Consider the following 16,154-nt stretch of genomic DNA (forward strand, 5'->3'; position numbering starts at 1 on the left):
AGGGGTGTGCAAAAAAATTCTAAACCGAAAAAACCTAACCAAAATAATCTCTTTTCTTTTTTCAGTTTTTTGGTTTAATCGGTTTTCATGGTCAGTTTAATTGGTTTATTTGGTCGGTTTTTGGTTTTGACATTTTAAACTGAATAAATCGATTAAGGTCATAAGCTATTACTCATTTACATACCCAAATTCAAATACTCATTAAAACTTAACGCTCTTAAAAGCCCAAACCTAATAAAATTTAAAAGCCAATTCACAATAATATTTAAAACTTAAATTGATAATTTAATTTTTTATGATGTTCATTTTATTTTTTATCATTTAATATATTAAAAAAAAACTCAAATTGATATACACCTGTTAAGAACAATAGCAAACTTCAGAATTGTATGTTGGCCATGTAAGAAAATAAATATATTTTGAGTTGATTAAAAATTGTTTGATTTAAATTTTAATGTTTTTATAATGATTTTAAAATAAAATGAAAAATTTAAATGAAAAAATTATACGTAACTTCAATTAGATTTTTTTCAACTTAAAAAGATTTTAAAAATTGAATTGGAAATTTTTGGTTTAATTTATTCAATTTGACTCCTTAAATTGAGTTTATATGGATACTTTAAGTTATTTGAATTTTGATATAAAAAAGCTGAATCAACTGAATGTACACTCTTAAATTCAAATTTTTTTAGTTGAATTAGACAAAATTTCATTAAAAACATGATGGCAAAGGTGGAGACTAAAGGTGTGCTTAACATCGAGTTTAAAATGTATTTTTCAAATCTATTTTCAAGATTGCAGTAATGTTAAATCGATAGTTTTAAAATTAAATAAATTGTTTTAAAATAGACTTTTCAAGTCAAAAAAGAAATTGAAAATTTAATGTAAGTTTTTAGCTTTTCAAAAAACAGTTTGAGTGTAAAATATTATATATATTCCTTTTATATTAACTATAAATTATAAATATGATTTGTATATTAAAATTAAATTTTACTAAAATTTTATATTTAAAATTTATATTTCATTTAGTATATTTTATTATATTTGAATTATGATTTAAGTTAAATATTTAATAATAATAATAAAGACTTTGAAAATTAAGGATATTTTCATTTGAGTCTATTATTTAATCACTTATGGAACTTCTATTAATTTACAACATCAATGGTTATATGTGATTCTAATATTTAAAATTAACTCAATTTTAATTAATATTTATTATTATTATTATTTTTTATGAATTGCAATAACAAGGCAAAGTTGAAATAACCAATACTACTAATGCAACCAATTAATATTTAGGACCGAATGCTATTTTTAATTCTCATTTATAATTTAAAGTATCTTATGTAATATTTATATTGGGTATATAATTATGTTTAACTAAAATTTATTTCAAATATATAATATATGATTTTGTAATAATTATTTTTAATATTTAAAATATATTTTATATATTCAAATTAAATTTTATAAACAATTCATATTAATTGTTTCAAAATATAAAAATTTATATTTCATATATCAAAATACTAACAATATTTTTTTTATATTTTATTAAAATATCATAATATAAATAAAATTTAACATCATTTCAAATATATACATGTTTTAACATAAATATTTTATTTCTTACAAACATTTTTTAACAACAATACAAAATACTTAAAATCTCAAATAAAAAATTTAACCCTGGCATTATTTTGCCATTAATGACAATTTTTATCTCATAAGCAATGCAAACAACAATGCTAATTAAAAGGGCACACACGGACACACTGGCCTTAACTTCAATCTTCTTTGAATTTTTAATTTTTTTACATATTTTATATTAAAATAGTAAAAATATATATTATAATTTATTTTTTTACCTTAAATTGAAAATAATCATAAATAAAATTTAGTTCTCAACATCTATGATATTTTTATAGTTAAATTTAATCATTTACCTTTAAAAAAATCAAATCATTTTTTAAATGGAAATGATTATTAAATTGTTAAATTTTTAATGATGTTAGTATCACAACCTACATGTTAGTTCACGTGTACTTCATGCTAACATGATGTTATTTGTATTATATGTCACATCAAAGAATAATTTTAAAATGATATAAATATAATTTTAAAAAATATAAAAATTAATAAAAATTCAAAAAGAACATGAAATATCTGAAGATTGTTATGCAAACTACCATATTTAAAAATTTAAAATTTTGTTATAATTCTGTTAAAAAATACTAATTCGATTTTTGAAAGGTTAAAAGCAAAATTTAACTTAAAAAATAATAAATTAACTAAAAATATAAATTTCAAGGACTAAATTTAGCATTATACCTTAAAAACAAAATACATGATTTTGGCTTACTGTGGCACTATCCTTCTCAAGCTCAAGTTCAACTATGGTTATTTGAATTGGACGAGCTAGCCAGGTTGAGAATAAACTAATGTATCGGTCCGAACTTGTTGAGTAAGGAAATGGTTGAATTGGATGATTGAATTTTTTTAAAAATATTTTTATGATTTTCTTAATATTTATTTAGTTAAACCGGTCAGGTTTTTTGGACTGATAAATTGATAACATAACCAATTTTACCACTAATTAAAATTTTAAAATCTTGAACTAGGGGCGTTATCAGTTTGGTTTGGTTGGGTTGTTTCGATTTTTTTTAAATGTCCATAATTTGATTTTGTCCAGTTCTTGATTTTTCTATATTAAATTTTGGTTTTGGATAAACATAATTTGACAAAATGAGGTTTATTTTATGGGTTTTGAATATTATTTGATAAACTTTCAAAAAAAGAATTCATAAATATTTGAATAACTTTTAAATTATTTTCATTGTTTTAAATAGAACATAATTATTTTTATATCATAAAAACTTAAAATTGAATATATGTTTAATAACAAATATATTTCAATTCGATTTCAAGTTTTTAAATCGATTTTTGGTTTTCTGAAATTTCTTGACTTAAACTGATCGGCCCCTACTAAAAAACAACGGTTGTTGGGTAATTAAAAAGAAGGTCCCAACTCTACAAATCCATGTGGGCCTAAAATATCTTTCAAATGCATTTTTCAATTGTGGGTCCAATTTTTCATTAAAAAATTTCTGGTCACTGTCTCTTTCAATTTTGAGCTTTTATCCCTAAAATAAATAACTTAAATCTCTTTCAATACAAAAAAAAATGGTAACGAAGTAAAAAAAATATTTTAAAGGATTAACTATGAATTATAAATTTTAGAGAGTTAAAATGTAATTTTATAAAGTTTTTAAAAATTAAATGATAAATTTATCATTTTAGGGAGACCAAAATTTTTTAACGCATTATATTAATCCAATATATATATAAAATCTTGTTTAATTTTTAAACGAAAACATGTGATATTATTGAAAAGATTTAATAAGTTTTTCTGTTTCAATAATACAAGAATTTTGGATTAAATTATTTCTGAGTGTATAATTGAAGGAGGTGTTGAGTATATTTATTGTAAATTCAAAAGAGGCAACATAATAAGACAGTTCCATCGTCTTGTACTGATCCGACCAGACAAAGATCAAGTGTTTTTTTATTTCTCAGTATCCCTATTAGCAGAGGCTTGAACCAGTGTTTCACATGCTATATTAAAGTATTCCGAATTATTTTCAATGTAATCTTTTGTAGCAGCTTCCAACTTCTGCCAAACTGCTGGATCAGTCTCGTCCAGCTTCATGTCACAACGTTCATCCACTGCAACATTATATCGTATACCAAAACTTCATTATCAAGGATTACATTCGAATATAGTTATGGATACATCCCGGGATTCTTACCTGGATTGAACCGGAAGTAACGGATCTTGGGGTGCATAGGCAACAATGCATTCAGTGTTTCCTCGACTCGGTCCACCGAGCATGCGCTCTCAATCAGCACTTGCCCTGCATCTAGACATCGCCAACCGCCTTTTCGTGCCTGCAACGGAGGAGATAGATAACTCGTAAAATCGATGGCATGGAGTAATGGCTCATTAACCACACAATTCTGATAGGCAGTTACCTTAGTAGGTACGGAACCAGAACCAACGGAAACTAAACAGTCAATTTTAGTATCAGGCCATAGAAGTTGTGCTTCTCTCATTGAAATGATTGTCGGATTATTCGCCATTAAACCACCATCTCGCCACCGGTATACATCTATATAAGAAATGTAACAAGCTTAGGCAAATTTTAAACAAAATTGTATACTGAAAACCAGCAGAAAATAAAAAATACCATCTGAGAAATCATCTAGATAATATGGGGCAGCACAAGATGCTCTTATAGCTTGCCATAGTTGGTATTTACAGCTTCCGATGAGACCACTTTGTTTGTGGCTAACCCGAGCGGTGGTTCCTGAACTTTCAGATGTCACACAAGGTGCCTCCGGTGTTCCCACGGGGTACTGCACATTAAGAATGTATAAATGCATACATTCTGCCATAATGGATGACAAAATAGCAACAGCAACTCTTGACCTCGAACCTGATAATTACGGAATACGAATGGCTGAGCGGGCATAACACTCACTAAAGTCGAGATGAGACAGACTTTTGGAATGTTCTTCACAGCAGACTCGATTAGTCGGTCATCACCATCCTCATCGGCACACAAGTCCTTTAACAACCTCTCTAACTTATCTGGATTGTGCTGCAAATAGTTTCACATGGTCACTAAACATTGTCAAGTAACTCTATCGACATGAATTCGCATATGGTGAAACGAGAAAACTCATACTTTGGATCCTTTTGCAACAACTCTGAAACTTTGTGATGAGCTTTTGTAAAGTTGGTCCAACTTTTCTTTCCAAGTTGCAGAATTGTTATCCTTCCGCACAGGTTCGGAGAAAACGACTTTTCCTACAAATTCAAAAAAGGATAATAGAGTAAACAAAGTGAAACTACAGCTACATATGAACAAATGGTTCATTATGCAGATCATATATAGTTACCGAAATTTTTGTATATTTCTTCCAATCGGTACGCGCTCATCGACTTAATACTAAGTGCAGCAGCGTAAATGCCACCGGTTGATGTCCCACATATAAGGTCAAATAGCTCATGCATTCGTTTTCCGGTTCTGTTCTCGATCTCCTCAAGGATCTGCACAGTTGCAAGACCTTTCATGCCACCTCCATCCAACGATAGTATGCGAATGCCTCGTTTTGGTATCTGTCTCCCTCCAATAGCGCATCGCAAGCTCTCATTCTCTCCTACAAAAGAACATAATATGATGATCCCATGATGTAAAGATTCTCAAAATCCAAGAAACATACCAAGAATTGCCAAAGCACGAGCTGCAGCTTTATTTACTCGTGGGTCGGGCGTAGCCGTCAGCTGCACAAGAAGTTCCCTCAAGCCTTCGACAGCGACAAGTTCATGACGATTCTCCGGACAGAATCCCAAATTCCCAACAGCTAACAAAGCAAGCCTTTGCACCTGATTGAAAACAAAAGGTTCATTCATCATGCATAAACATAACAATTCAAGAATCAATAGAAGAGAATCAATAAAAAAAAATCAGAAAGTTATTATTAGTTTATTACCTCTGGGTTTTTATGAACGCAAAGTACTTTTAATGAACTAAGAACATCATTGGTTACCACCATCTCAGCTATGGTATCTGATCTAATAGCCAATGTGACCACAACTTGCAGCACTGAAACCAGATTTTCTGAGACAGAAGAGACCATTAAAACAGCTCCAATAGGTTGCATGATGTCGCATTTCATTAACTTCATTGCCACGGAAACATCAGCAGCAAGTGTGGATAAAGAAGAACAAGCTTGTCGGACCTGACAATATAAGCCGTAAAAAAGCAGACTATGAAACAGAGAACAAGAACATGGAACTTACCACATGGTAGTTGTCGTTGCTTATCATGCTAATGAGCTGCCGTACTGGTTCATCATCTTTACCAACGAGTACACGGTTCCCAAGGTCTTGGAGTATTACCTTGGATACTGCAGAGGCTACAAAGGGATAATAAGGGAATCTGAAAATGAAAGAGCAAAAGGCACCCAACTTGTGTCCAGATGCAGCAAAATATGAAGTGTTCTCCATCTGCAACACCAACACAACACAACCGGTATTTGCACCGACTCCACCGTCGTGATCCGCCGCGATGCCACCCCACACCGGGTCTACAACCTCCTATATTGTAAACCCAAGAATCTAGATCTTTGAGTTCGTGTTGAAGAATCAAGGGTTGTCTAAATAAGGGAAATTGGAGGAAGCTAAGAGGGTGCTTGAAGATTATGGTGAAACGTTTATTTTACATTTCACGGTGATGATTTTTGAGACTGTTAAAAGTGTTTGTCAATGATATCATATATATCAAAAGAAACAACAGAGCTTTCTTGTGGTACCAAAAAAAATATGGGTAAAAATCCTTTCATTTTCGAAATTGAGTAAATTAAACTTTTTAAAAAATTAAAATAATTTAATTTTTATCAATTTTAAAAGTATATAATTAAAGATAATTAATCTTGAAATTAATAATTTTGTATATAACTTTAATTAATATAATAACAAATTTAATTCTCAAAATATAATCATTCTATCTACGTGGCTTTGATTTAACAAATTTAGTCTACAATATTTATGCAAATGTTGAGGCTAAATTTGTTAATTTTTAAATTAAAATTAAATTAAAAAATATGTAAATGTTAAGGATTAAATTTGTTATTTTACTAATCAAAACTATGTGATTAATTGTCTAACTTTCAAAAACGATAAAGATTAAATTGCTCCGAACTTTTTAGAGAAATCAATTTACTTAATTTCAAAATTGAGAGTTACTAGGGGTTGTTTTACAAAAAAAAAAAATCTGTTTTTGGAATGGAGCTTTTGTTTCTAAGTCAATTTGTTTAGAAGGTCATTGTACTATGTATTTTTGTCAAGTTTAGTCTTTTATGGTAATTTGATATTTTTAGTAGTTTAAATATTCCATAAGGACTGTACTTTTAATAAATTTGGAATTTAGTTCTTGTACTTTTATTTTCAGAAAATTAGTTCTCTTTTTTTTCGATTTCAAAATTTAGGTTCGATTATTAATATTATTATTTTTTGTTAAATTTATTTATGGGACATTCTAAAATAAAAAAATCACTTAATAGCCATATAATAATAAAAAAGACATTGTAATGAATTTGAATTTTAAAAATAATTTTAACAGCATTTAGTCTTTTTTAATTATAATTTGATATTTTTAGTAAGTTAAAATGCCATGCTATAAGTCCTGCATTCTTCACAAATTTAAAATTTAGCCTATGTACTTTTATTTCTAAGAATCTATTCATTTACTTTTTAGATTTTAAAATTCAAGTCCAATTGTTAAAACTTGTAAATCTTTTTGTTAAATTTATTAACGTGATATTTTGAAATAAAAACATACTCACTTAATAACTATGTAATTTAAAAAGATATCCTAATGAACTTAAATTTAACAAAATAATGTTAATAATGTTAACTACTAAAACTAAATCTTGAAATATGAAACGTAGAGAGAATAAATTCCTAAAATAAAAATACAAGGACTAAATTATAAATCAAGAATAAAGTAGAATGAAATATTTAACCTTTTAAGTTCTCTACTTTTTGAAATATATATTTTCAACTAATCAAACTTTTTTCATTAATTCCATGAAAGAATTTGATTTTAACTTATTTTAAAATTGGTGAGGTTTTATAGTTAGATAAATATTATATACTTTGTTTTTATCTTTTTTAAATATGAAAAAGAAACTTTGTAATTATAAAAAAAAAAAAGGTTACAATGTATATGTTACGTTTAGAAAAATAAGTGGTAAGAATTTAGTTTTAACAAAATTAATCCCTTGAAAATACATATAAAAAAAACTATAGTTAGAATAATGGTAAGAAAAGGACATGAGACGTTTGAACACATTAATTATTCAATTTAATACTTATAATAATTAATTTAGAATAAAACATGTAATCTGAGCAAGTTGGAAAATGAAATTGGTTGGGTGTTTAATGTTGGATTCATTGATCGAAGTCAAGATGCAATCACTTTCTTCTTGCTTTATGGAAAGGTAAGGTTGAATGAATGAATGAGACAAATTGGCTGGTTGGTTGGTGTGGCAATGGTGTGTGGGCTAATGGTCAGGCTATGTCACATTAATGTGCTTTGGAACAAGTAAATAATTGTGTGGGTCTAAATTTGTAAACAAATCATTCAATTTCGTAATTGTTTTTTTATTGGGTCTAAATTAAATAATTATTTTTATGTTGGGATTTAAATTTTTTTTTATTTAAGTTAATTAATAAATTTAACAATTATTTCTATATTAAAACTTAAACTTAGTACTTATTCTTATATTGAGACATAAATTTTAAAATTTTTAAAGAGAATATCCAAGACTAACCTAATATATATATATATATATATATATATATATCAAAAGTAATTTAGCCTGTAGCTCCAACCAAACCAAAACCTTTCCTAAAATGGGATTTAGAACACTTAAAATATTGGTGATTAAAGTTTTGCATGAGTCATGATTTTGGAGTTTAGTGTTGATATCAAAAGCTAAAAGGTGAAGTTTAGTAAATAATTTGCATTATTTAAGTTTTGGTTGATTGTTATTGAATTTCGGATTTAAATTTAGAATCTTTATATTTCAATTAAACCAAATTTAGGAAAAATCTTTTCTAACATTCCTTTTACCTATTTTATTTTAAACATGGGGTTAGGATTTATAGATATAAAATTTAGGATTTTAAACATGCTAAGATTATAGAATTCTAAGAGTTAGGGTTTAGATTTTTATAAAATGTATTATTTAAGGCGCAGGGTTTTAGGGTCTACAAATTTAGAGTTTGTGGATTTTATAGAAATTATTAATGTAATTTTAATAATAAAATACAAATTATAAGTAAACTTATATGTATAAAATTTTAATATTAAATATTAAAAATTGCTAAAAAGAAAAATTAATGGCTTTAACATGTATATTTACCCTATTATTTATTACCAAAATTTCCTAAAAGATGATATTATGATGATTTATTTTTCTTAACAAAAATTCCAGCTGGTCCTTATGATTTGGATATTTTTTTCTTTTATGAAAATTCTAATTTTTAAATGTCCCTAATGATACAAACACAGTTAGGAATTTTGAACATGAAAGGTAAAATATGGTGAGTAAAAGAACATGATTATCCTAATAATAACAAAAGGATAATATTATGTGACAGGGTATAGTTTACAAAATTTACATTTTTTTGAAACTTAATATTCGTAACTTCCAAAAAAAAAACAAAAGTTAACACTGATTTAATTCAGAGTTTCTGCAAATAAATAAATAAAAAATAAAGTTTTTTTTTTTATTACTGCTCTCATCTGATTCATCACAAAGAGGTCTCAGATGTTTTTTTCTTATTCCCTCTCTCTTCATCTACGTAATACGATTTACAACATTTATATCTTTTACACTGTAACAACAAAATACATGATTGGTTGTTGAGATTTATATTTATAACTCTCTCCACTTACGCATTTTTAAATGGTGCAACAAGTCTTTCACAAGCATCCTTGAAAGTTTCCGAATTGTTATCGATGTAATCCTTCGTTGCAGCTTCCAACTTTGCCCAAATTGTTGGATCCGTCTCATCCAGCTCCATGTCACATCGTTCATCCACTGCAACCAGGGACATCCGTTTTACACATAATTATTCATTTTTCCCCACGGTTGTAATGAATCTCGAATGCGGAATGGTACAAGGAAGTAAGAATTCGTACCTGGATTGAACCGGAAGTAATGGATCTCAGGGTGCATAGGTAACAGCGTCCTTAAAGCTTCCTCTGCATGATCTACAGAGCATGCACTCTCGATCAGCACTTGCCCTGCATCTAGATATCGCCAACCACCTTTTCGAGCCTACAATGGAGATACTCATAAGTATATGGCATGAAGTAATGGAAATGTTAAGACGGCGCACACAAAAAGAAAAAAAGGTTACCTTAGTAGGCAAAGAGCCAGATCCAATTGAAACTATACAATCAATTTTAGTATCAGGCCACAGAAGTTGTGCTTCTCGTATGGAGAAGATAGTTGGATTGTTTGCCAATAGAGCACCGTCAAGCCAACGGTATACACCTATGTAAAACATATCTTAACTTAATATAAAGGTTGAGAAGCTTAGACATACTTGAGAATTAATTGTTAACATAATCGAGCAGAAGAAATTACCATCGGAAAAGTCATCAAGATAATATGGAGCAGCACAAGATGCTCTTATAGCTTCCCACAAAAGATGTTTACAACTTCCAACAAAAGCACTTCGTTTGCAGCCAACCTGGGTACCCGTAGTTGGAGATCCTAGCATAGTGGTTCCTGAACTTTTAGACGTCACAATAGGCACCTCGGGCGTTCCAACAGGGTACTGCACATTAAGAAATATAAACATATAAACAAACTACTACATCTACTAAGATATTACCATATTGGATGATAAACTAGTCTACTTATATCTAGAGGGCCAACATAATACTTGAACTCAATTAGATATTATCAAAAAAGGAACAGTTGACCTCAGACCTGATAATTGCGGAATATAAAAGGTTGCGCAGGCGTAACACTCGCTAAAGTTGACACGAGAAAAACTTTCGGAATGTTTTTCACAGCAGTCTCAATTAATATGTCATCACCATCCTCATCAGCACACATGTCCTGTAGCAACTTCTCTAACTTTTCTGCATTGTGCTGCAATACTAAATGTTAAAAGTGTGTTTCTGAAAGAAAAGGCTATTTTGAAAGGTGAACAAACAGGCATTTGAAGTATCGACCTTACCATGCCGAAATACCTCTAATAAAAATAAGAAATAAGTTGCAGCAGGTGTGATCACAATGTTTGGGATATAATTTCATATAATTATTCATCCATCTTCATGCACACATGTACATACATTTTCAAGGAAAACATGAACGGAACACTAGCAGTATCCAATAAATAAGCACAAATTCAAATACAATAGAAGAAAGATTCATACTTTAGATCCTTTTGCAACAACTCTGAAACTCTGTGATGAACTTTTATAAAGCTGGTCCAACTTGTGTTTCCAAGTTGCGGCTTCATTTTTCTTTTTCACAGGTTCAGAGAAAACAACTTTCCCTACAAAGTCAAAACAGGGAACACTATAAACAAAGTGAACTACAAGTATATATACAGTGTTGATGAATAATGATTCTTTATGCAGAGCATATAGTTACCAAGATTTCTGTATATTTCTTCCAATTGGTCTGAGCTCATCAATTTAATACCAAGCGCAGAAGCGAAAATGCCACCCGTTGATGTCCCACATATAAGGTCAAATAGCTCATGCATTCGCTTTCCCGTTCCCCTTTCAATTTCTTGAAGGATCTGCACAGTTGCAAGACCTTTCATGCCACCTCCGTCCAACGAAAGTATGCGTATGCCTGTTTTCGGTACCTGTCTCCCTTTAATAGCACGGCGCAAGCTTTCATTTTCTCCTACAAAATAACATAATACGATGATCCTATGATCTAAATATACCCAAATCAAATCCAAGAAACATACCAAGAATTGCCAAAGCACGAGCTGCAGCTTTATTTACTCGTGGCTCGGGTGTAGCCGTCAGCCGCATGAGAAGTTCCCTCAAGTTTTCAGAAGTGACAAGAATGTTATGATTCTCTCGGCAAAAGGCCAAATTCCCAACAGATAGCAAAGCAAGCCTTTGCACCTGATTTCACATATAAAAGGCTAATTATATGCACAGCCTTTAAATATAAGAGAACCAATTAAAAAGCAGAAAGTTACCTCTGGGTTTTTATGGCCAAACAGTATCTCTAATGATTTCATAATATCATTACACAGCATCTTCTGAGCTACAGTATCAGACCCAAAGGCCAGTGTGACCACAACTTGCAGCACAGAGACCAGATCTTCAGGGGAAGGAGACCTCAAAACATGTTCAATTGGTTGCATGATGTCGCATTTTATTAACAATTCACTATGAAGATTACCAGCAAGATTTGATAAAGAAGAGCAAGCTTGTTCAACCTGACCATAAAAAAATGATAAATCAGAACAACAACGATAAATCACATGAAAAAAGAACAACGTATAAGCAACATACCGAACGGCGATTGTCACTGTTTAACATTCTTATGAGCTGCCTCACTGACTTCTCATCTTTACCAACAAGTAAACGGTTCCCCGGGTCTTGCATTATTAGCTTCGACACAGCAGAGGCTAACAATGGATGATAGGAAGTAGGAGAACGGAATATGAGGGAGAAAAAGGTACTGAGCCTGTGCTTAGATGCAACAAAACATGAACTATTCTCCATCTGCAAACACAAACAAAAGAAACAAAACACTTTTGATTATCGATTTATGCATAAGCATACAAAAAAAGAAAAAAAGAAAAAGAAGCTAATATTTGCTTTAACTTATTACCTTTTATGAGACAAAGCTTTCTTCAAAATCAACTCAAAAACGATGGCTTCACTTCACTCTTTCCACATACAGCATCCTCTGTTTCACTGAAAATCACGCGCCGCCGTCATCTTCAACCTCAAAAAACCTCCGATCGCAACCTCAAAAACCGATTCTCCGTCGCGAAATCCCTCAATGAGGTGTTAAACAGTGCGTTGGGGGCCGTTGACGACGACGCCTCGGACGAAAATACTTAAAAAAAAAAAAGCAAAGGATAAGAAAGAAATAAATATGAAAATGGAGGAGTTTAGTTTGGAAAAAAAAGAAGGGTTTTGCATTAAATGTTGAATGTACTGATTCCCACTTACAATAAAAACAAATCAAAATTATGATCTGAGAGATGCTGTTACTCACTTGTGTCTGGTAAGACAATCAGTTGAGTATCATCCCACAATCCTTACATAATTCAATTTAATATTATTACATTGTCCATCTCTTTTTATTATAATGCACCATTTCCATTTCATTTTTTTATAATCACTTCCTAATGCTTTTTTATATTTCTAACCTTAACTGTATCTTGCAGTATTTATTATTTTTTAATTACCAACAATTTTATTTTTTATAAACATCACTATAAAATTATTGTAGTTTTACACTTTTCCTATCTCTTTCTATGACTAATATGTTAACGATTCAATCATTAACTTTATCAATATAATTATACTTGTTGTACATATAAATTTTCGAAATGCTAAATAGTGAATGTGTTATCGGAACAACGTTATATTCCATTACCAAAGCAACTCAAACTATCGTAATTAATTCCTTCAAAACTAAACAGTGAATGTATTATAATTTTATAAAGTTTCGTGTTATATAATTGTAGTGCACTTAATTTAAGTCTAATGAACTCAGTTATATTTACTCGGGGTCATACAAGGTTAAACACGAAGTCAAGATACACGTTTTAACTCAATTTGTCAAAATGAAAAGTTGTGTTTCAAAACATATCTCTTCTATTTTGGATCTCTAGTTTTAAAGTGAGTTGCTTTAAGACAATCAAATTCATGTATTGGGACAAGTGTAAAATTACCTTAGGATTTTATTAGTCTACTAATTAGTTTGGGTAATATTTATAGATATTTTACTTATATTTTTTGTGGAATTAGATATTACATATTTGGATAATATTTATATTCAAATATTTTAATTTTTATCTATAGTTGATATGGGTATTAACTTTTAGATATTCATTATTTAAATTCATATTTATTATACGAAAAAGTAAAGTGAATATTAACTTTCAATAACCATTAAAACAATGATTTAATATATGGTGCGTTATCGGTGCATACATATCATGTACCATTACTTAATAATAAAATGATACATCATCATTAGTGTAAAATAAAAATATTGAAGGACATAAAATAAATACTATTAACTTTGTTAAACGTAATTAAATATTAATTATATTTTTATTTCTCTTTTGGGTCTTGGTTTTCAATTTTGGCTTTTGAATTTTAAATTTTGGGTTTTAAGTTTTGATTTTTGAGTTTCGGTTTGATGCTTTTGTATTTATTTATATTTAATAATTATAATTAATATTTTTAAATAAAGTTATTTATATTTATTTTAAACCCTTCAATATATATATTTTTGTTTTGCACCAATGATAATGTATCATCTTATTATTAAGTAATAATGCTTGAAACCTATCGTCGATAATGTATCATTTATTCTCCTTTTAAATATGTTGAATTTCATATTCAAATAAATATTTAACATCTTAATAAACAATTTGGTTAATACAATCTACACTATTAATAAAACTAAAATTAACATGCTTAAAAAATTAAACTGCGTTTAATAGATTTATAAACAAATTCTTTACCAATACACTAATAATAATCATTGAGTAAATTTAAAAAATTTAACTTTTAACATAGAATGTTTTCTCTCACCAAATTTGTGCATATAGATAATGCCACACGTTGCATTGGTATTACAAGTTAACTCGATATTTAATTTTAAAATACAGAATTTTAATATTAAATTTTCTTTTCACTAACTTGATAACTTTTGACGTGCTATAGAAAAAGGTAATAACATGATAAACAATTGAAGTACATTTAATATTCTCAATATTATGTATTCACCTATTTTAATTTTTTTACTCATAAGTTAAACTATTTATTTATTTATTTTAGTTTCAGTATATATTACATATGTATTGTTATAATTATTAATTTGAAATAATATATTTTTTATTTATTATATATTATTTTTAAATACATATTTAAATTTAAAATTTATGATTTCTATATGCGAATTTTTAGTATTAATAATTAAAATACTTCAAAATTTTAATAAAGTATAGTTATGTAATAATGGGGTGATTGGAATCTAAAACGTAATACTTTATTTAGACCAATGAACTCACATGTTCTCACCCTTTTTTTTCCTTTTACGCATTAAACTGTATTATATTTTATATATTTAGGGTAAACTACATCTTTAGTTCTAAATTATAGGTAAATTTTCATTTTAGTCACTTCACTAAAAAGTTATAATTTGGTCAATAAAGTTTTCAAAACTATTATTATTTGGTCAATTGTTATTAAGTGACACTTTTTAGTTGATTTAATAACAATTTTAGATCCCAAAATTTATATTTTATATTAATTTGACCCGATTCTATATAAATATTATAAAAATTTCTCAAAATTATTTAAAAATTAAAAATTCTAGAAAAACAAAATCTGAAAAATGTTGTTGAAGAACTAATATGTATGAAAAATAAGGAAAATTATCATTCAATACAAATTAAAAAGAGAACAAAAAAAGTTAGATCATTACATATTTCTTCCGTGTTTTCAAAATCAAATTAATAATATTTTCAAGTCAAGTTCCATGCCCTCAAGAATATCTAGAACTAATATTACATAGGCTTATAAAATTGACTACGAAGTCATTTTCTAGCAAAAATACAAAATATGCCACAGAATTTTCTTTTCAAACTCAATTCAAAATTTTAATTCAATAAATTTATTTTTCAAAACCCAAATTGTAAAAAAAATGATATTCTAAATTTTTCTTTTCTTGTAAGAAAAAGTTATGGCAAAAACAAAAGAGGTAAAAAAATAGAACCAATTATTTTGCTTAATACTTTTTAATGTTTTTAAAGATTGGGTATTAGAGATTTTATATAGCTAATACAAAGAGAAAATTTGGAGGGTTTAAAAAATTTCCTTCATTTTCTCTCACTTGATCTACTTTTGAAAATTTATCTACTCTTATTTTTATTTGTTTTTGAATTTTTAAATTTTTAAAAAATTTAAATTTTATCATTTTACATGTAATCAAAATAAAATTGATAGAAAACATACAACTTTAGTAATCGAATTGTAATTTATTTTTAGTTAGCGACTAAAATAAAAATTTATCCATAATTTAATAACTAATGATGTAATTCACTCGTACTTATATATAATTAAGTCCTTTCACAATGGACACATGTTCATTTGTTTTATCCTCTCTTTTTACATGAGAAGATTATTGGTAAATTTCAATTCAAATCCCTCTACTTTTTAGATTATAAGAATGATTAAATTTTAATTGATCTCTATATTTCGTTCTAAATTGAGATCTAAACCTATATACTTTAACTTTGACATAGTTTGATACCTTAATTTTTATAATGTTATTAGTTA

General features: G+C 28.2%; 2 protein-coding genes across 4 annotated transcripts; both read right to left on the reverse strand.

Annotated features, from left to right (window-relative positions):
- Positions 1 to 3,459: 3,459 nt before the first annotated feature.
- LOC108454764 (phospholipase A I-like) lies at positions 3,460 to 6,348 on the reverse strand. Its single transcript, XM_017753332.2, has 10 exons — positions 5,870 to 6,348; positions 5,560 to 5,808; positions 5,290 to 5,452; positions 4,966 to 5,226; positions 4,752 to 4,873; positions 4,500 to 4,664; positions 4,251 to 4,419; positions 4,036 to 4,172; positions 3,813 to 3,951; positions 3,460 to 3,729 (listed from the first exon to the last, which is right to left on the reverse strand). The coding sequence occupies exons 1-10, from the start codon at positions 6,074 to 6,076 to the stop codon at positions 3,569 to 3,571; spliced, it is 1,773 nt and encodes a 590-aa protein (XP_017608821.1). The 5' UTR covers positions 6,077 to 6,348; the 3' UTR covers positions 3,460 to 3,568.
- A 2,894-nt stretch (positions 6,349 to 9,242) lies between these two features.
- Positions 9,243 to 12,984, reverse strand: LOC108454370 (phospholipase A I-like). 3 transcript variants are annotated; one of them, XM_053019552.1, is made up of 12 exons: positions 12,853 to 12,984; positions 12,460 to 12,690; positions 12,138 to 12,350; positions 11,819 to 12,061; positions 11,579 to 11,741; positions 11,251 to 11,511; positions 11,031 to 11,152; positions 10,579 to 10,743; positions 10,231 to 10,423; positions 10,001 to 10,137; positions 9,780 to 9,918; positions 9,243 to 9,678 (listed from the first exon to the last, which is right to left on the reverse strand). In XM_053019552.1, the coding sequence occupies exons 3-12, from the start codon at positions 12,348 to 12,350 to the stop codon at positions 9,530 to 9,532; spliced, it is 1,785 nt and encodes a 594-aa protein (XP_052875512.1). In that variant the 5' UTR covers positions 12,460 to 12,690; positions 12,853 to 12,984; the 3' UTR covers positions 9,243 to 9,529. The 3 variants fall into 3 exon arrangements, with proteins under 3 accessions (XP_052875512.1, XP_017608300.1, XP_052875513.1); XM_017752811.2 differs by having other exon boundaries at positions 12,807 to 12,965; XM_053019553.1 differs by having other exon boundaries at positions 12,138 to 12,379; positions 12,807 to 12,965.
- Between the last annotated feature and the right edge of the window lie 3,170 nt (positions 12,985 to 16,154).

This window comes from Gossypium arboreum, chromosome 9 (assembly GCF_025698485.1).
Source record: "Gossypium arboreum isolate Shixiya-1 chromosome 9, ASM2569848v2, whole genome shotgun sequence".
In the NCBI taxonomy this organism is placed as follows: Eukaryota; Viridiplantae; Streptophyta; class Magnoliopsida; order Malvales; family Malvaceae; genus Gossypium; species Gossypium arboreum.

Excerpts from the sequence above, each read along its gene's own strand:
- LOC108454370 (XM_053019552.1), bottom strand. The coding sequence starts at position 12,350 with ATGGAGAATAGTTCATGTTTTGTTGCATCTAAGCACAGGCTCAGTACC. Across the intron at positions 12,062-12,137 it reads ACAGTGACAATCGCCGTTCG|GTTGAACAAGCTTGCTCTTC; the intron begins GTATGTTGCTTA and ends TTTTATGGTCAG. Across the intron at positions 11,742-11,818 it reads TTGGCCATAAAAACCCAGAG|GTGCAAAGGCTTGCTTTGCT; the intron begins GTAACTTTCTGC and ends ATGTGAAATCAG.
- LOC108454764 (XM_017753332.2), bottom strand. The coding sequence starts at position 6,076 with ATGGAGAACACTTCATATTTTGCTGCATCTGGACACAAGTTGGGTGCC. Across the intron at positions 4,665-4,751 it reads TTGTTGCAAAAGGATCCAAA|CACAATCCAGATAAGTTAGA; the intron begins GTATGAGTTTTC and ends AACTATTTGCAG. Across the intron at positions 4,420-4,499 it reads TCGTATTCCGTAATTATCAG|TACCCCGTGGGAACACCGGA; the intron begins GTTCGAGGTCAA and ends CTTAATGTGCAG.